A 21,505-nucleotide genomic window follows, 5' to 3' on the forward strand; every position below is an offset into this window, starting at 1 on the left:
AACCATTCTTCTGTCAATCTTCATGTTAACTTTATAAACGTCATCTAGTTATATAGAGATGATATTAATCTGTTACAATTATAAGGGGTGCTCAAATTAGTTTACTCTTTTTACCTTTGTTTTTACAATGTTTAACAATTTTAGTTTATTAAAGATACTTGAGTCTTATTTGTAAGATCTGTAATCACTGGGCCACAGTAACAATTAAAAACTAATACGTTCAGGCCTTTTCACCAAAAGCTAGTTTTCAATCTCTTGAATAGTAGGTATTTAAAAAAATATCATTTTAAGGAAAAGACAATTCATTAAAAATATTCATGAAGTAAGTTATATCTCTACTCTATTAAGAATAGATGTACACTTGAAGTAGTTATATAAGATATAAAACTATATGATATTTTTTGTTATGATTTTGTTTGGGTTTGGCCGAATGGCCGATACATTTTCCTCATTTTTGACAAATTTCCATTATCATCACTGAATAACAATTATTATTATTATACTAAATAACAACAATAACAATATTAATAAAAATAATAATAATAATACTAATAATAATAATTATGGTAATAATAATAATAATAAATCATAATGATAATAATAATAATAATAATAATAATAATAATAATAAAATAATAATATAATAATAATAATAATAATAATAATAATAATAATAATGGTAATAATAATAATAATAATAATAATAATAATAATAATAATAATAATAATAATAATAATAATAATAATAATAATAATGATGATAATAATGGTGATAATAATAATAATAAATAATAATAATAATAATAATAATAATAATAATAATAATAATAATAATAATAATTTTTACTTTCATAATTGATAATGAAATGATGATGATGATGAGACTTACAATCATCATCATAATCATAATCATCATTCGCATCATCAAAATTTTCAATATTATCATCATTGTTATTGTTATGGTTGATATCAAGACTAAAATCATTCTTGTTTATTGTCACCTTTCTTCCATGTAAAGGGATAACTTGTATGATATTGGTGTGTTCAAAAATATCCTTTTTCGACTCGATCGTAACACAAGCTTTTCCACATCAGCACAGCTGATGGCAAACTTGACACGGCTGATGGAGAATTCATCTCATGCGTAAGTAGATTTTTAAAAAAATATTTTACTTATCAAGACCCTCTTCATTAAAAACAAATAAAATTATTTTTGATTGCCAGCATAAGAGCTGATAAAAATGATACTTGAAACAATGTCGTATATATTAACCTACCTGAATTTGTTAAAGGTCTGTTGCATAACTCAGTGTTTCTTTCTAAAAAATATATGAGATAATTTTAGAAAAGCAAACCTTCATAATTGTCATTTTATGGGGGTAACGTTGTTGATAAATTACTGTTGCAGACTGAAAAGGTATGTTGTGCATAACTTTCCTGTGATGGATGGTGCATCGAAAAGAAACTTTTCTTCTGTTTACCTAAAATATTTTAAAATAATAATTTAAAAAAAATATTGAGATTTTATACAGCTCAATATCCACTAAACATGCTCAAAGTGCTTTACAAGAGATCCTTGTCCAACAGCAACATTTAACATTTAGGACAAGACATGACGCCTGTAAGGCAATATTATAATTTTTTCGGGCAGAGACAACGCTGTTAACGGCCAGGCACTCATTTTACACCTGAGTACAGTGAGAGGATTGAGTAAAGAGCCTTTTCCAAGGACTCAACTATCCACAGGGCAAGGCTCGAACCCAGGACCTTCTGGTCCGAAAGCGAGTGTCATACCACAAGACCACATAGCCACACAATAATAATGTTATTTTTCATTATGGATTTGTGTTAAAACAAACTATCTGGGGATATAAAAAAAAACATCTCTTGCAATTAATTTAATGTAAGTCTGCTGAATATGAATCAGACTGCATTATGGGTTTGAAAATATCAACGTGACAAATTAGGAAGCAGGCCCTGGTGTTAGATACATATTATATGAATACACTACACACTTATCACTTTTAATGTCTTTATGGGCTTGATAATTTTTAAAATCTAATTTCTTCTCATCTATTTTTACTTCAATAATTTTTTAGGTCAAGATTAAGAGAGCTGATTGTCAGAAAACGGCAACCTCAATCTGAAATGAAGATCCCTATGGCTTGGGTCAGAAAAAGTAGGAACAAATGTTATTGCACAGTTTATACTTTCTGTTAAGGTCTTCTAATGTAAGCCTTAGATCTTGATTATAGCCTACAGACACTGTAATCTTCTTTTTAAAAAAAAAACTTATACATATATATGGCACAAAAAAAAAATAATTTAAAAATTAATTTTAGATTTGGTACCTACATTTTTATCTTGCTATATTTTTTGTTTTTAAAAAGTATTTACTTTTTTCCTTGTTTTTTTTTTTTTTTTTCAATGTCTTATTCTAGTGAAACCAGTTTTTAAGGATCTTAACAAGCCTCAAAAGACAGCTATACTGAAGGTAAATAACATGACTGATGTCATGGTGTATTATTATTGAGTTATTGCCCTTTCCGATTTATAACCTATATTAATTACCTGCTATAGTACACTGTGTACATTTATATATGTCTAAATATTGTCACAATGTATTACATTTTGTGAATACACTACCAAACCCCCCTACATCCAGTGTATATGAAAGGTGCCAGACAAAGCAAGAAAGAAAAGACAATACAAGAAAAAAACCATCCCAAAAAATCAGTCTACCTCGACTGGTATTCTTATTTATACATCTTTGATGTAAACATGCACCTAGCAGTCTAAAAAAATAAATAAGAAAGAGCAGAGTAACATCAACTTCGTTTATATTCTTATTTTTTATAGATACTGATGTAGCCAATTTCATGAAACATCTCTCTGTTATGCACTGTATTATGTTTTGTTTACATATTGTATATGATTTGTAAACATTTGAGTGTATTCCTCTTAGTGGGAACTTGTGCTTGTGTCTGGATGAGACATTTATGTGATCTCAAACTAAATACTTTGATAGTGTGCTCTTGAAATTTACATCTGTTTCCTATTTGAACCAATTCCTCTTTGTCTTATCTTTTCTTGGGTGCTTTAATTGTAATTCTAGAAGTTTTTACTATACCATTTTCTTCCTTTTTACTGGCGCTGATATGACCTTAATGTGTTGCAAGCGCTGTAAAACCCTTAAAAACAAACAAACAAACATGTCTTTTATTTTTAATTTTTATTTTGTCCAGGTTCTGATGTCAACAGACTATACTCTAATCAGGGGATTCCCTGGTACAGGTAAGTACCAAGTATATGTTGTATCAGGTGTTCCTCTCTTACAAATTAAATAATATAAAACACAGATTTTTGATATCTAAATTTCATTACATTTGGAGTTGTTTTTTTTTTTTTTTTTTTTTTTTGCTTCTAGAATATTATTATTTTTGTTATTTTGAATGTATTATGTAAACATTTGAGTGTATTCCTCTTAGTGGGATCTTTTGCTGGTGTCTGGGTGATCTCAAACTATATTTTCCAATCACCTACCAAACGGAAAGAAGTCAGTATGTATTGTCTTTTTACTGAAGTTCTGCGCCCAGATACATATCTGTTGGATGTGTTTGGGTAAAAGTTCAGTAGTTTTTTTTTTTTTCGTCCTATGTAAGTAGTCCTTCAGAGCCATTCGGCCCATGGAGCTGGAGTTTTTCCCAGTTGAAATAGCATGAAACGGACAATAGCAATTGCTTTCTATCCTTAGGATACGATGCTAGTCTATCGCAAAGTAATTTCCGTCAAATCTAACAGACTCAGCTACCCATTCACTTTAAGAAATTAAGGAGCAGGTACTGTTGTAAGATAAAAATCTGAACAAGTGTGTATGAAAGGTGCCAGACAAAGCAAGAAAGAAAAATACAAGAATAAAAAACATCCCAAAAAATCAGTCTACCTGGTCGGTCGACTGATTTTTAAGGATGGATTTTTTCTCGTATTTTTCTTTCTTGTTTTATCTGAAACCTTTCATACACACTTGTTCAGATCTTTATCTTACCCATTCACTGCAGGGTGGACAGAAGGATCAGAAAAAAACTGCTATGTACTTTTCTCCAAAATTCCACTCACTTCTATTCTAGGGAAAACATCGACAATCGTTGCTTTGGTCAAAGTCCTCCAGCTCCTTGGTAAATCTGTCCTTCTGACCAGTTACACCCACTCAGCTGTCGACAACATCTTGCTCAAACTGAAACGAGACGATATCCCATTCTTGAGACTGGGTCGTCAAGCCCGTATTCATCCTTCCATTCGTCCACACTCTGCTGAAATCTTGACGTCGAGCATACCGTCTGTTGAGGAGCTCAAAAAATTTTACAATACATATGTGAGTCTTTTTTTTCTTCACATCCTCCTTTCTCCTGCTTTTTTGGTGGTTTTACTTGATTTTATATTCAATTACTAACAGTATATTATTATTATTATTATTATTATTATTATTATTATTATTATTATTATTATTATTATTAATTTATTTATTTATTTACACTACTCTAAATATCAATTAATATATATTTATCTTGAAATGAATTCTTTTTCACCTTTTGTCCCAAAACAGTATTATGTCAGGGTGAATCTGTGGCATAAAATTGATTTTTAAACTTAAGTTATAAGATTTGACTTTAATAAATCCTTCAATGAGGAGAGTGAGTTATGTCCCTTAAACTTCTAAAAAATTGATATTTTTTAAACTATGATCATTATAACTTTAATTCTATTTTTTTTTTCATTTGGTTCAATTGAAATTAGTACCAGAATAACACTATTTGCCACATTTTGTCTTCTCTGTCATCCAGACTGTGATAGCCACTAGTTGTCTGGGCGTCGGGCACACACTCTTCAACCACCGACGTTTTGACGTCTGCATTGTTGACGAAGCGTCCCAAGTTTTACAACCGGCGTGTTTGGGCCCCCTGTTCTATTGTCAAAAATTTGTATTGGTCGGGGACTCGCAACAGCTATCTCCTGTTGTACAAAGCAAAGGGGCCAGGTATGTTTATTGTTGAGGTTATCAGTACTGTCATCATTAAAAAATATATATAAATATATGGCTATGTGGTCTAGTGGTATGACACTCGCTTTCAGATTGGAAGGTCCTGGGTTCGAGCCTCGCGCTCGGCGCATAATTGAGTCCTTGGAAAAGGCTCTTTACTCACATTATCTCACCGCTGTTGACCAGGGACACCTTGTAAACCGCTTCGAGCACATTTATTGGATATTGCGCTATATAAAAGCTCAATCAATATATATTTATTGATATTTAGAGTAGTGTGGCCTATGGGCTGCAGACATTGAGTTGAGGGGAAACCCTGGAAAAGTTTCGAACTTATTTTGAACCCTAGTTTCAGTTGTTTTTGTTTACATCTAAGTCATTATAATCTTCACAATAATTATTATCATCATCTTCATCATTATCATCCTCATCATCATCATTATTATCATCATCGTCATCATTATTCATTGTCATCATCTTTATGATACTTAAAAATGCTTCATTCATGTCATTTAAAATAATTTAAAACATTTATTTATTTCACTTTTTTTCTTTCCCCGTCTCTTTATTTTAGATCTATTGGGATGGATCAGAGTCTTTTTTCACGGCTGGAGGATAGAGGATCCACCTATGATCTCAATCTGCAATATCGAATGAACAAGTAAGTTGACTCTTGTGCGGCTATGTGGTCTAGTGGTATGACACTCGCTTTCGGATCAGAAGGTCCTGGGTTTGAGCCTCGTGCTCGGTGCATTGTCGAGTCCTTGGAAAAGGCTCTTTACTCACATTCTCTCACCGTACTCAGGTGTAAAATGAGTACCTGGCCATTAACAACGTTGTCTTTATCCGAAAAATTGTATTACCCCCTAACAGGCGGCATGTCCCGTCTTACATGTTAAATGTTGCTGTTGACCAGGGACCCCTTTTTATGTGCTTTGAGCACATTTAGTGGATATTGCGCTATATAAAGCTCTTGTTTTTCTGTTTTTTTTTTCTTGTGGTGACAGGGTCGATTTCCCTCATGAAAAAGTCCCCAACTTTTGTCAAAATTTGTTATTTTGCAAGAGATTAGCAACCGGGATATCTACTTCTCCAGAAGTTAGTCTCATCTCAGTTACAAATTTTGTTTTGAAAACGATGGAAATGATAGACTTATCCCGACAAAAGCCGTACATTGAGTCAACTTATGAATCGACTCTGACAGTTGTAGGATTAATATTTATAGTTCCAAGACGGTACACATTTAATCGGAATACAAAATTTTGTGTTTAAACCAATTGGGTGCATAACTATGAAGACATGTCAAGAACAGTTGTATGATCAGATCAGAACTGAGAAGGTAAGTGTTTTTATTTCATACTATATAAGTCTCTTATTATTAAGCAGCCTTTTTGTAATAGTCTTCTTAATATATCCGTCACTGTGTGCAGTCAGACCTTAGTGCAGCTATGTGGTCTGACTCTCGCCTTTAGACTGGAAGATGATAATGGTAAGAAGAAGAAGAAGGGGTTAAAACAGTGATATTTAAAAAAAATTATTGCCAGAGATAGCTAAGTAGGAAAATTAATTGCACCTCTTTACCCCTTCCCCATTCCATTACCCATCTGATATGAGAGAATAGTGTTTTTATGTGTTTGGTGGCAAAGTTGGTGGTCACTTTGATACAGAATTATCCATTAATAAGATTCCTATTTTTTGTCTCTAATTCCTATTTTCTGATGTTAGGATTCCGCTTTTGGAGTGTGAAGGATTGGCAGGTCTGCACAAGGGTGAAAAAGTTAACACTTACACAAAGATATTTATACACAGACTCACAAAAAAATACCTTTAAAAATGGATGGAAGAATAAAACAATATTAACAGGTTTTAAGTTTATTTACATATTGTCACTCATGTCAGAACATCAATAGAGAAATATTATTTTTGGGGGTTCCCTTGGCAGATTTTAATTTGCAGATATCTTAAATTTTGACTGGGTTCATAAAGGTGGATAAGTTCAACCAAGCAGAATCGTTTAAGCAATTGAAAACGTGGGTAAGAATTTAAACTTTACAGGTAATAGGTACCACAAAGTAAAATTTCATTTGGAAAACAGAAAATAATGAACAATAAAGTCACATAGATCTTTGTAAAACAAGAAAAACAATAGTTTATTCATGAAAATCGGACAGTAAATAAAAAAGTTACAAGCGACCGAATATTTTCGGAGAAAAAGTGGTAATAAATGAAATTAAAAAGGCACAAAGCCATGGAGAAAGAACTGAAAGCGCAAAACATGAGCAAAGTTGACTGATTGTACCAAATTATGCAATCGAAACGGGCGAAAAAGCTAATATTTGCCAACTTCGGAATTTCTTTCTAAGACAACCGCTTGAGATAGAGGCCAGACAATACCTAGCATTGAAGTATGGAAAATTGTTTCCAAGAAAAAGTAAGCATTATGGCCCTCTGAAAAAAATTGAGCTCTGTAGAAACTCAAATATAGGAAAAATAGCAATTTCGCTCAAAGGAAGAAAATTTCGACGAAAAAACGGAAAAAACTTTTTTTTTCCAGAATCAAGAGAAAATCAATATACAACAAGCATGCACATACTAACACTCCAAATTAAACAAAAATGACCAGAAAAAGGCCCTGAAAAAAACATAAAACGGGAATAAATACATTGCGAAATCACTATCTACAAAACTGATAAAATTTTTTTTTTAAAGCGGCATACAAAAATATGAACAACACTATAACTATAATTATTGTGACAAATGATCACAAATGTAAGGGGGAACTAGACAGTTCGATGACCGAATCTAATAATAGTATTGCGACTATCAAGATACTGATCGAGGGGAAAAATTGTTTCACATCAGAGAAAATGACAAATGCAAAATAAAAGAAATATCATTCAGGGCCAGCCTTTCGTCTGCGACAAGGAAGTGGCGAAGGCTCAAACCCTAAATGATGACAAAGTCTCTCATAGAGAACCTTAGTATTGCCAGTACACGAAATGCTCTCGCCCAAAACAACTTTCCTGAATCGGATCTGCTCCTTAAGCTTTGACAAAGCATTAGATTCAGTCATCAAACTGTCTAGTTCTCCCTTTGAATCACATATCCCACCATGATTTATGACCGCTTCCAAAGCCAGTCTCTTCCGCTCCATTCTCTGAATCTCTTGTGAGGACTTTTCTGCTTTGTTCTTGACAATTTTATCCCTAATTCTCTGACGTACTTCCTTATCCCGATTCCTACTTCTTTCTTTCCAATGAGCAGCATGTTTTCTAGCAGTAGACATTAAGGAGTGAGTGGAGTTATCATTCTTTTTATGGACCCAAGACATAGTTTTATTTCTTTTCATCATGTTTAGAGTTGACCTCAAATGAAGAGAGGCATTCCTCCTCCTCTGCATATCGCAGTCCAAATCCCCAAACAGTCTCTCGCCAACGAGGTTGGTCAAAGGACATGAATCTAAAGCCTCCTTAACATTGGCAGCAAGATCACCCCCATAAACACCACCCTGAATGAAGTCATCAAGCTGACGCTCAAGCACTATCTTAGATTGCTTACACACATTTACAAAAGCAGACTTCAAAACATTCTTTTCACAAGATGATGAAACAAACTGCATAAAATCAAATTGATCAGTAACATTGACAGAGCATGGGAAATAAGAGAAAACAGGTTTAAACTCAGCAATATCAAATACACTCTCTTCGGATGACCAGTCTTCAAGACAGGTAACCATCTTACACACATAAGCAGGAAAATCACCATATGTGACAGTGGTACTGTTCATCAGGAGCCAATAAGGTCCAGTGAAATATAAATGAAACAATGCAATAGCAGAAATCAGAGATAATACATTGGTGTCTTTTACATCTGCCAACAGGCTTTGAAATTTCAAATTAGAATGTGATACGTGATCAGAAAGAAAAATACAAATGTCATTATGGTGATAAATCAAAGCAGAAGCGTTTTCAAACAAGTTATTAAATCTATTTGTTCTGTAACTCGTGAACTTAGAGGGCCTCTTCACCATCTCACAATATGCCAGCCACTCTTCTCTGCATCCACATTTCTCATCCCCACGAGGACCAAAGACATCGGAAGCAATTCTGATTGCCCTAAAGGCAGCAGACTCCGCTGAATTAGAAAAGGACTTGAATTGACTAAGCTGGTCCCTTCCAAGTACACCCAACTGACTTTCAGAACTAATCACGGCCTTATCAACAGCTGTGACTAGTCCCAAAAGAAAGTGAGCATTACAAAATAAAAAGTGGATGGACTCATCTTCACCAACAAGATCCTTTTTAAAGTTAAGCATCTTCTTATTGAAAGATTTATTAACAGAAGCACGATCTGACATCAAGCATGTTAACTTCCTAATAACATCTTTAAACACTTCATCTTTTGTGCAAGACTCAGAAGACAAACAAAAAACAACACACAAATCATCTAAAACTTCTATTGTCTTCTCAAGTAAGGTGTCTGCATCATCTCGCGCAATGTGGGTAAAACCTAAAGACATAGTACATTTATTATTTAAAATAACATGGCGCTCCAGATATTGTCTCTTTTGGCGACTCGTACCATCAGAGGCCAAAGTGAAAAACTCACTATTTTTAATGCTCTCAATGACATGTGAATGTGCAATATGATAAGCCTCATTGGCAAAATTCAAAACAGTAGACACACTTGGGAGGTCATTTAGCTTAATATTTTTACCAAATAAATACTTAGCAACAATATGTACAGCCATCGAACAGTTCTGAGCAGCCAGATTTGCATCACTCATCAAAGCAATGTATGTGAGACGAACACTCTCAGTAAATCGATTGTACACAGCATCTCTTAGCACTAAATCATTATTAGATTCATCATTAATAGGTTCGAGCAATGATGTTTTCTCTTGGTACAATGACTTCTACTTAGACTTCATAGTCTGTTCAACTTTAACATTTTTCTTTAAATTACACAATTTCACTTTAAAGTCAGAAATTACTTTAGCATGCTGTAATTCACAATCATGCAACTTATCATTGGACATTTGCAACTGGAGAGACTGTTTTGCAAGTTGGTTTTTGTACAAACAATTGCGTTTGTAAAGTTTTGACCTCTTTAACTCTGTGAGTAAATTATTCTTCACCTGACATTCGCGTTTAACCTCCACAAGTTCAGATTCAACGTTCTGAAATCTCTCCATTGATATTCGAAGGGCATCTCGCTCTTCTTTCAAAAAATTGTACTTCAAGAGTAAATCTTGGCTCTTATTCCTCTCAGCTTCTAAGAGGAGAAGCAAATCATTCACCCTCCTCTCAAGTGTCTTATTTGTCTGCTGACATCCACAAATATGAGTCTTATTAACACTAACACGTGTTTGGAATTCAAATGGCGATTCACATAATAAAGAAATTGAATGTTCATCCTTCCTCTTTTGGAAATTTTTAAACTCTTTCAATAACTTTTCAGTTCTACGTTTGACCTGTGAATAGTCAATATCCACATCCACATGACCTTCCAAACAAAACAATCTCTGTGTCCATTTATGTGTGAATGAAAATGGTAGTCCCTCCTTGGCCCTAAACTTTTCTAGTCCAATAATGAGACCATTAGTCAAAGACACAGCATCTTCAGGAAAAAAACAAGAAGGATCTTGAAGAAGCACACTACGACACAGGTTAATGTCAACAAGACAGTCCGAAAGTTCCAACTCGAAGTGTACCAAGTTAGACATATTAGAACGAAAGAAATCTCCATCCTGTGCAGAATAGAGTTTAACAACTCGCTCAATATGGTAGCGAAGACGTCTTGGGGTCACTGGGCTTTCAGGACATACTCGGCCAAACCATGTGAAGACCTGTAGTTAGATGAAACAAGAAAATAAATTAATGCAGTGAAATAAGAATCACAGCAAAACGCGAGATTTCATGTCAGAATGCTAAAATCACTCGCACAAGGTGCCACTTGATAATTCAAAATCGAAGCAAGAAATAAATATAATATTAGTGCAAATGAACATGTATCCAACATGAAACACAGCAATTTTATACAAGACCAAATAGATATTTTTACTCAACAAACATGTAACTATTATGATTTTATAAAGATTTTATTACAACAGTACATGTTTTGATCAGCTATGGCCCCTCAGGGCCGATAAAAGATTGATAAAAGACAGAAACGGGCGCTTAAATGACCTAAATAGTGTCGAAAGCGCCGTTAAACACCTAAAAACAAACAAACAAACAAGATCTGAATCCTTTACAACAAGTTAAGACCATTGACGATTTCAAAAGATATTGCATCAAAATTGACATTAAAAAAAAAACAAAGACAATGCTATGACCTTGAAGCAAAACCTAGTCATATGAAATTTAAGCGATAGAAACCTAATTTGAAATATGGTATCTCACACCGCTGATCCGATGTGTTGTAGGTATGTATGTCCCTATTTACCTTTGGCATAACAACCCCAGCCCTTACTTACACAGGTAAAGCAGCGTTTTACATCGAAGATCTGTTATGACCAACTCAACAAGAGACATAAAAAATATATGCACAGAAAAACTCTCCTGACAACGAAGGACTCAATTTAAACATTTAAAGTCCACTTTGCGTGAACTAAAATATAAAAGCTGCGGAAATAATGTTTCAACTTACTGTATTCCATGACTCGCAGCTTTCCAATTTCAGGCAAAACAACTGGAGTAGGGTTTTCTCTGTCACAATAGAAATATTCGGTAAACTCTTCCGGCGGCCAGGTCCAGTCTTCAGCAAATCTTGAAGGTGAAGATAGATTCCATCACCTGAAAAAAAAAATTATTGAATAGTTCAAAGATTCCCTCATGTCACCACCATAAATATATGATTCTGAATCGAATGAGACCTTACTTTAACTTTAATATACTACTTATGACAATGACTGGCCAGTGAATGAAACAAATAAACAATTATAATTATACATGATCTTTTAAAAAGAACTATGAGTTGTGAGAATAAGAGTAAGGCGAATAATATGAACAAAAAAGAATGCTGTTGAGTGAAAGGAAAATCAATCCAAAACATGCCTGTCTGTCATGACTAGGTATCTATCTAAAATAATAAAACATAATTAGTACTACTGCCAGTGACATTGTTCAGCACTAGAGTACCACATGCAGAATACTAGTACTCCTAGATTAAAAATTACATGTCTTAGTCTTATACTTAACATAGATAAAAAAAAAGTATAGTGTAATAACAGCATGATAGTATTTATTATTATAAATTATTACCTTGCACTTGCCTTGTTATTAATATAGTAGGCTATATATTGGCTATTGGTATGATCGGTGACGGTGTTACTCCAATCACTCTTTATTTCACATTTGAACACAAAAGGCAACTCGTATAAATAAAAATGAAAACATAATTCTGCTAAAATCTAAAACTAATACAAACATCGGTTGTTGTTTTTGTTTTGTTTTTCCATGAAAAGACCGACTCTGAGCCAGCGCTGCGATATTTTCACTTTTTTTTTTAGTAACAATTTCTTCTCTTCTCGCCAAGGTAAATAAACTAAGAATATGTCTTCATATATTACAAGATATAATAACAAACAATTTACTCACGTGTATAAAGTTTCAACTTTGTGAATAATTCGTCAGGTGGATTGCGGTCATCGCCATCGCCCTCGTTAACTCCAGGAGCAGAACTCGCTGAAGGATCGGTGGCCATTTCTCACCCGGCTCGTACTGGTACGGGCAATTCAGTCGTCGTAGTGGCTATTTCATTTAATTCGTTGTCGCATGGCATTAGAAACAATCTAGTTGTTGGAGTGCTCAATGAAAAGAAGAATGGATGACGTTTAATTCAAACTCAGCCAAGCGAATTTCGCCCAACTGGTTCCATCTCTTAGCGCCATCTGAAGTTTTCACTAGTGTCGAGCGGAAGTCTCGATGATACCTCAAGTCATCGGCCACCAACACTCAAAACTTCCCGAACTCGATGACCAAGGAAAAGTCGGGAATTCCCGAGAAGTAGCACTTCAACTGAGCTTTGGATGGATTTTTTGTATTAAAACTTAAAATACATTAAATAAATTCACTTTGTATAATAATAAAACATTGATACCTATAACCATTTTGATCTATTTACGACGTTTGTGTTTTGTTAGCTGTTTAAAATATGATATAACGTCAATACCCAATACCAATGACTAGGTATTGAATGAAAGCACCGATGACTAGAGCGATGCTCGAGACTTTTTTGAGTCTCGAGACTCAAAAAAGCATCGAGACACAAAAAAGTCTCGAGCTTCGCTGGAATCATCGCCGACGAGAGAGGGGTGAACAATGCAGATAGTACACATTGTTAGTAACGCGTGCGTCGCTCGCGCAGTATAGTCTCGAGACTCGGGACTCGGGACTCAATACGAGAAGCATCGACGACCAAGATTCTCGAGACGAGAAAAGCATCGAGAACTAAGTGGAGGTCGGGAAGTTCTCAGTCGTCGATGACCTGACTTCTCAAAACCTAAAGCATCGTTGACCTTTTGGTGACCCGGATGCCCTCCCCTAGTTTTCACTTCGCTTTGTTTAATATTTCCGGAAATGACTATGGGGTTTGGCGGATATTGAAATAAAGGCCACCTTTCCTTCTTTCCAATGTTGAAAACCGTATTCCTATTGGTTGAGATGCCTTAATGCAATCGAAAGTAGAAAGACGTCACTCCATTGACAAAAATAGTTTCAAAGCTCCGTCGCGGTAGTAAGCGATAAAAAAACGGGACAAAATAACGATCGGTACTAAAGTATACACTGTAATAAAATCGAATTAATAGCAAAAAATGTAAAGATGAACATTAGTTTTGTGGTTTTTAACAGCCATTAAATCAAATGGTGTCTGTTAAAAGGAATTATAAGGCAGTAAATAATGGCTTTCAAGACCCGATTCGCGTGTCATCGGCCATTTTCCACCGCGCATAGCGGTGACTTTGTGGTCAGGGTTGCCAGATTATTTTTCAACAAAATGCCAGTGGAAGACTCAAAAAATGCCAAAACACTCCAAAAAATGCCAAAGTCTGTTGACTCCCATCCCCACTAAGAAAACTACTCACTTTTGATAGACAATTTACTATCATATCCTGGTGGCTTGCGTGTTTTCTTTTCTTTTCTTTTTTTTTTTTTTTGAATTATACTAAATTTCCTGTTGGGGTAATTTTTTACCTACTGACTACTAAGTGGAGTGCTAAACCACTACACCACGGTTGAGAAAAGGTGTCATTTGAAGTATAATATACAAGAAAAGAAAATGCCAAATGAAAATGCCAAATGCCAAATGATTTTTCTAATGCCAAACGGTTTTCAAAAATGCCAGATTTTTGGAATCTGGCATTTAAAATGCCAAACTGGCAACCCTGTTTGTGGTACCTACAGGTAACCAGTTCGGTCCTTCAATATGGGGGTAATAATATATGCTCGCACTTTTTAGATAATGTTACCAATTGAGCTGCTTTGACCTGTATCTTTTTGAGTTGTTTGATGACAACCATAGAGCAAGTTATTGCAATAATCAAGGCCACTAAAAATCATAGAGACAACAAGGAGTTTAGTAGTATTAATATCAAGAGCAATAGCTTGCTACCCTTTGGATAGGACCTTAGTCTATAGCAAAGTACCTTCTGCCAGGTCTAACAGACCCAGCTACTCATTCACTGCTGGATGAACAGGGGGTCAGAAAAGAAGTCTCGACTTTCATATGAGATCGATCTCGGTCCCTTCATGTGTGAAGTGAGTGCTCTACCAACTGAGCTATTGGTTACTTATGCAACTGACCACAAAATGAATGAGGACATTATTCTTCAATTTTATTTCATTCTTTTTTTACAAATAGAGTGATAATGGCAATCAGCAACAAACTTGTGTACAATGGTCGACTAGAATGTGGGAACCAGGATGTCGCATCACAGTGTCTGACTTTGGAACTATCTAAACTTGAGGTGAGGAAGTTACAATATTTGAAATTTTACTTGTATGTCATTAAACGTTTCATTTGATTTTATGATTTTTGATTGTTATTGCTTGCTTTTTTTATTGAAAAAATTCTTTATTATTATTATTATTATTATTATCATTATTATTATTATTATTATTATTATTATTATTATTATTATTTTATTTTATTTTTTTTTTTTTTTAAATTTATTTTGTTTTATTTTATTTATTTTTTAAAAATTTATTTATTTATTTATTTATTTATTTTTTTTGCTGTTGTCATTGTTGCAGTAATATTCCTCCTGCAAAGCAGTCAAATTTATATTCAATCTTATTTGGGAGTTTTAATTGCTGTTGTCATTGTTGCACTCGTGTCATATTCCTCCTGTTCTCCCCCGTCGTCCTAATCATCATTACTGCCATTACTATGGGATCGGGAGCCCTAGACTTCTCTTGTGGGCTGAATAGGCAATTTGCTGTGCATTTACCCCTCTAACTTTATTTTCTTCTTCTACATTGCTTTCTGTCTTTGTCTCATGCAATGAGATTTGGTTTTGCATAGCAGTCAAATTTATTTTCTTTTTTTTTTGGGTGGGTAGGGAGGGGGGGGGTGAAAAAATAGTTTTTCATTATTATACGATTATATTGTTGTTGTTATTATTATATTATTATTATTATTATTATTATTATTATTATTTTTATTTTTATTATTATATTAGCATTATTATTATTATTATTATTATTATTATTATTATTATTATTATTATTATTATTATTATTATTATCCTCTTTTGTCAGGAATGTCCAGATTGGATCAAGGAAGTCTTTAGCCCAGAGCTGTCAAAATCTGTCATCTTCATCGACACACAGAAGGTACAGCACCTAACATTTCATAAATGTATTTTAGATACCCTCGGAATATCAATAATTTCAATCAATTAGGGGCCTTATCCCCCTTTCTTTTTTTCATAATTCCAACTTGATGCTTCTCCTTATCTTTGGAAAATGCTCTTCACTAAAATTTTCTCACCATAATCATGTACATGAATGGTTGGTAACAGCGTTTTCTCTGTTTAATAGAAATTATGATAGTTGTCAAACAGATTACAATTTTTGTGGTGCTTTTTAGTTTTTGATCACCAGCAGCTTGCAATTCTTACATTAGTGTCAATTATTTTATTATTGCTTTTTTTCTTCTTTTAGGCTTGCAATGGAAACAAAGGAGAAGGACAGAGTGGGCTCCATAATGATATGGAAGCGTCCATAGTTATTTCTCTTCTACAAACCCTCCATAAGGTTAGTGGTAGTAGTAAGCTTCGCAGTCTGAATGACGCTTGCCGAGAATTGTGTGATTTAGTCATGGTCGATGAGTATATCTGCTCTCTCCATCCGTGTTGTTAATTGTTTCCATTGGTCACGGTCCTGGGCCAGAGTTTTGAGGCTGTCAAGATCTTGTTTTGACTTTAGTACGGAGGGCACTGCAGTATTTCTTAGTTCTTCGGGGATTAATTCGGCCTCATCTGAATCCAGAAATTTCTGATATGTAGAGATCCTGGTTCAGGGTAGTTACTATTGATGTTGGTGGTCTCCCTCTACATATTTGTTGCCATGAAGGAAATATTCTGTCATTGCAGTTTGTTCATTAAATGTGTGTACTATGTAAATTTAATAAGGTTCGTAGTAACTCTTTTTTACAAATCAAAATTCAGAAAAGAAAAAAAAATTCTTGTGATCAGTGTCTCAGGCTGGAGGGTGTAGAGGGTCATTAAGGGTCAAATAAAAAGTTTTGAACAAAAAATTATTTTCAAGAATGAAACTACTTTTCATGGATTTTTAACAATTGTTCTTGAAAGAGCCAATATACATATTTTCAAAATGCGGAGGAGGGCCAAAAATGCTGGGGCTTCCTTTACACTTGTCTAGATCCAAGCTTTTAAATAAACATTAACAAAGCTTATCAGTATGATATTACAGACCTGCCTGCCTACCAGTGCTGCCAACCCTAGCCCATGCAAATGTGTACAATGGTTGGGGGTTAAAAACATGGTAAAACTTTATAAGGAATAAAGTTGACGTCACTGGACTCTCTTTAGGTTCTTTTTTTTGTTTAATATACCACCAGGTGGATGTCTAGTTCTCATTCGAGTCCCTCTAAAAAACTATAAGGGTTAAAGGTTACATGCATACTAAATTTATTCTCCCCTATACAGCTTTAAAACTTGGTGTAAAGTTTAATAATATATTTGAGTATTAGTTCAATTTTCAGCATTTAAATCATCCCAATATAAAACCGACTTTAGTCGATTGGTTACGTATTAGGAAAAAAAAAAAAGTCTTGAATTTAGCTTCTCAGCACCTGATGCTAGAGCGGGAAGGGGTGAGAAGGGGGGGGGGGGGGGGGGTAATGAAACACAAACAAAAAAAAAAAATAAAAATGATAGAATTACAATTTACAATCTAGCTTTTTTTCCAGCTAAGGTTTCAAACTGGCTTTTTGAAATCCTCTGGCTGATCTTAATGTTTTGGTGAGTTGATTTTTTAAAAGACGAAAGTATTGGTTGTTTAAATTTAAAGGCAACAGTTAACTCACTCATTTCTAGAGATTTTTGCTACTTTTCAAAATTCGAAAAAAATTATTAAAAATGAGCATGTACATCGATAGTTTTATTCAACTATCATTAACATGCAAAAAAAAAAAAAAAAAAAAAAAAGCAACTGAAATCATTTGCTTTGGCACTATGCCTATAATTTGTCTCAGAAAAATGTAATAAATAGGCATGGGGTAAAAGTAACCCGGGTAAACTACAGATATAGTCGATGTTAGGGTTGAGTGAGTTAAGGGGAAGCTTGATGGGTATGCATCGTTTTCTATGATTTATGATGATACTTATATAAGTAGCCAGCAAATCATGACAAAATGATGCAATAATTAGTCAAGTTAAATGAAATTACACACACAACACACCCTTCCTGTTGGTACTTATTCTTGTAGGTGTCAGTAAGCACGGGAGATATGGGAGTGATATCTCCTTTCAGGTCACAAGTCAAGTTACTACAAAGGAAGGTTAAGAGCTGTCCCTCGATGGCAGCAGTAGAGGTGAATACAGTGGATCAGTACCAAGGACGGGACAAGAGCGTCGTCATTGTGTCATTTGCTTTGAGTGATGACAAAGCTGGAGAATCAGTGAGTGAAAATCTAAGCTTATGAAAACTGTGGACTGTAAAAAGTAATGTACAAAAATAGATGTATCAACTTCAAAAATAAAAGAATAGAATGCAAAACACAGCATCTTTTAGACTCAAAACCCCTCTTTAGCCAATTGAAAAAAGTTAAAGTATTGATACTTCACCTTAAATCATATGAAGTATTGCTGTTTTCACTGTTTTTCGTCATGAACTGAGGAGGGATTTTGAGCCCAAAACCTTCCGAGAATCAGTGTTTTTATTTTCCCCTCTCTCATTAGTTCCCCTCTAAGAGCCATTGGTTGATATTCCAGTTTGAATAGCATTGATTAGACAATAGCAATTGCTTTCTGCCATTTGGATAACACATTAATCTATTTCAAAGTACTTTCCACCAGACCAATAGACCAGCTATCATTCGCCACTGGTGACCTTTATATTAATTTTAACTATTTGTAGTATATAAGTTGGGATTTGCTAAAAACTGATAAATTCTATGACTGTTTGCTAATAAAGGGAAGAATATATGTAGCTCTATACAGAAAAAAAATAAGGAAAAACAGACAAAAGAACAAACAACCGGTGAATATTTGTGTCAGTGCATGAGATAATCAGTCGGAAGGTGAAAATTTTGTATTTGAATTTTTTTGCATTTTCTGAAAGAATATGCTCACCATAGCATTTTAATCTTTATTTGAAGTAAATCGGGTGATTAAACATGAAGTTATGGTCAGATTTATGGGAAAGGTATCCAGCAACTTTTCTCAAATTTCATACTTTTTCAACTTGACTATCTGTAAATAATATTTAGAAGTGAAATTAAGCTTTGATATTTCCCAAAGATGTACAAAAAGGGTTGATTTAATCATTTATGACAAGAACTCATTTTGGATAAAAATTGACCTTCTAACTAAACTTGGCAATATCTCAGTTCAAACCTTTTCACCATCTGACTGATTATGTCATTCACTGTATTAATAATGTTTCAGTTTCAGATTTTCTTCTGTGAACTAATAATTATTTTTTATCTTCATACATTCATATGTCAGAATTAAGCTTTAATTTGTCCAACTAAATATCTTTATTCAGTCTACTTAGATGTCATAAATTCTATTTAGTCCACAAAATTTAGTTTCAATTCTGTCTTACTTACTTACAACAGGCAGGCAAGCTGTTGAAAGACATCCGTCGACTGAATGTTGCATTGACGAGAGCTCGGCACAAACTGATTCTGATAGGGAATGTCAGAACTCTCAGAGCTTGGCCTCACCTGGAACACATCATTACAGACCTACACACTCAACAATGTGTATCCTTTGTAAGGTGATTTCACTATTTGTTGTTGTTGTTGGTGTTGGTGGTGGGATTCACATTCCTGCCTACTTTTATAGATTGTCTGTAATTGTTACGGAAATTAGGTAACAATTTTGGACATACAGATATGGAAGAAATATTACGGATTTTGATTTCACAACAATTTGGTCGAAGTATTAGAGAGAAAAAAACAACATTTTGTATCATTTAAGTTCCCACAGTTATCAAAGAAAGAAAAAAAAAGTTTCCAACATAAGTAGACAGGTATGGATTCATCTTAGAATGAGGGATCGTTGGCCTCCCAGGTCTCACCTACATTCTTGCTTTTATTTTTGTCGTCTGTTCGCCCTAAATCATTTGTCCTTTTCATGTGGCTTTGAGTCCTAGTTCTGGAATGAAACCATTTGGTTTTACAAGGGCTCTGTCGGGAGTGAGATGGTCTGATGGATTTATCTTTACCTGTAATGTTTATATATATATATATATATATATATATATATTATCGGCACTTACCGACTGACGAATTGGAGGGCATAGAAACAATTGTATTCATCATCTTTATTTTTATTGGTGCTGAAATAATTTGTTGGGAAACCCTTAAGAGCAAGTAAACAAAACAACTTCATCTTTTTTAACCTTGGATGTTTACAAATCTTAATCTATTACAATGATATTATAATTAATTATCTTGTCTCTTTTGTGATCTTTTATATTCTACTCCCTTCCTAGCCCCCTCCCTTCCCCCCTCAAAAAAAAAAAAAAAACATAAACAAAAATGGTTATTTTTCCTTGACACCAAGACACAGATGGTACAAATTCCTTCTGGATATATTCCATCCCAGTCGTCGCCAATCAAGATCTAAGCATTACAACCGATGATGGAATTGGAGCATCATAATATATGTCTACACATCTCGAGATCCCAGGTTGACTTCCAAGAGGCACCGACTACAATGGATGGAATTCTCCCAAGGCCAAAAGGAACATTTGTACCGACTACTCACTAAGTCAAATCAGTATTATGTTGGGGTTGTTTTGATGCGACGAATTGAATTGAGAGTCGAAAATATGAAACTTGGCTTAAGCTGATGGGTTACTCTTGCAGCTATGTAATCTTGTGGTGTGACACTCGCCTTTGGATTGGAAGGTCCTGGGTTCGAGTCCCGCTCTGAGCGGCACATAGTTCAGCTCCTTGGAAATGGCTCTTTAGTCATATTCTCTCACTGTACTCAAGTGTAAAATGAGTATTTGGCCACTAACAGCATTGTCTCTGTCAGAAAAAACAAAAACAAAACTGTAATATTGACTAACAGGCATTTTGTCTTGTCCTACATGTTACTTGTTGTTTTTGGCTAGGGACCCCATGGGAAGCACTTTGAGCACATATAAAATGCTCAAGTTTGTTTGTTTTTGTTTGTAATTACATGACATTTGGAAGTATATTATTTAAACGACATAAAGGAACATTTTATATAATTGAAATAATTTATTATTGCAAAAACAACAGACATTTAAAGAAGAAGGACAATGCCTACGTGCAATTCTCAATCTAAAGATATGGTAATATCCCAATCATATTATGCAAGGGGAAACTTAGTTGTGCTGTAATTGACATGATGCAGAAAACTCCTAATCAATGTGTTTCATAAGCTACAATATTTTTTCTGAATTGAAATGCTGAACACCAAAATGTTACAGTTTATGTAAAGTTTTATAAATAAGATTATGTTCGTCAAAGAACAACACTGAGTGAGGTTGATTAGTTAATAAAACCTTTTACAAGACATTTGATAATTGACCCGACAAGTCTTGACATTTATTATTGTGATGACTTTGATATAAAAAGGTTACATTTACATATGTTTTACTATTCACACACACACACACACACACACACACACACACACACACACACACACACACACACACACTCATATATATATATGTGTGTGTGTGTGTGTGTGTGTGTATATATATATATACATACACACACACAAGCATAGGT

General features: G+C 34.1%; 2 protein-coding genes across 2 annotated transcripts in view; one reads left to right on the top strand and one right to left on the bottom strand.

The window, feature by feature from the left end:
- LOC144957836 (DNA replication ATP-dependent helicase/nuclease DNA2-like) overlaps nt 1–21,217 on the top strand; it is a 51,850-nt gene extending 30,633 nt beyond the window's left edge. The window contains exons 19-31 of the mRNA XM_078889297.1: nt 1,019–1,144; nt 2,100–2,179; nt 2,442–2,494; nt 3,246–3,294; nt 4,128–4,372; nt 4,842–5,035; nt 5,613–5,699; nt 14,903–15,008; nt 15,802–15,876; nt 16,207–16,299; nt 17,996–18,187; nt 19,349–19,495; nt 20,307–21,217. Of these exons, the coding sequence (XP_078745423.1) occupies nt 1,019–1,144; nt 2,100–2,179; nt 2,442–2,494; nt 3,246–3,294; nt 4,128–4,372; nt 4,842–5,035; nt 5,613–5,699; nt 14,903–15,008; nt 15,802–15,876; nt 16,207–16,299; nt 17,996–18,187; nt 19,349–19,495; nt 20,307–20,363 (1,504 nt within the window). The 3' untranslated portion in view covers nt 20,364–21,217. The remainder of the gene's footprint in view (nt 1–1,018; nt 1,145–2,099; nt 2,180–2,441; nt 2,495–3,245; nt 3,295–4,127; nt 4,373–4,841; nt 5,036–5,612; nt 5,700–14,902; nt 15,009–15,801; nt 15,877–16,206; nt 16,300–17,995; nt 18,188–19,348; nt 19,496–20,306) is intronic.
- Nucleotides 7,160–12,963, bottom strand: LOC144957771 (uncharacterized). The gene is made up of 3 exons (XM_078889185.1): nt 12,640–12,963; nt 11,690–11,835; nt 7,160–10,886 (listed from the first exon to the last, which is right to left on the bottom strand). Exons 1-3 carry the CDS (start codon nt 12,743–12,745, stop codon nt 9,954–9,956), a joined length of 1,185 nt encoding a protein of 394 aa, XP_078745311.1. The 5' UTR covers nt 12,746–12,963; the 3' UTR covers nt 7,160–9,953.
- Nucleotides 21,218–21,505: the final 288 nt, after the last annotated feature.

This window comes from Berghia stephanieae, chromosome 12, assembly GCF_034508935.2.
Source record: "Berghia stephanieae isolate SIO BIC M18660-M18661 chromosome 12, UCSD_Bste_1.3, whole genome shotgun sequence".
Taxonomy (NCBI): domain Eukaryota; kingdom Metazoa; phylum Mollusca; class Gastropoda; order Nudibranchia; family Aeolidiidae; genus Berghia; species Berghia stephanieae.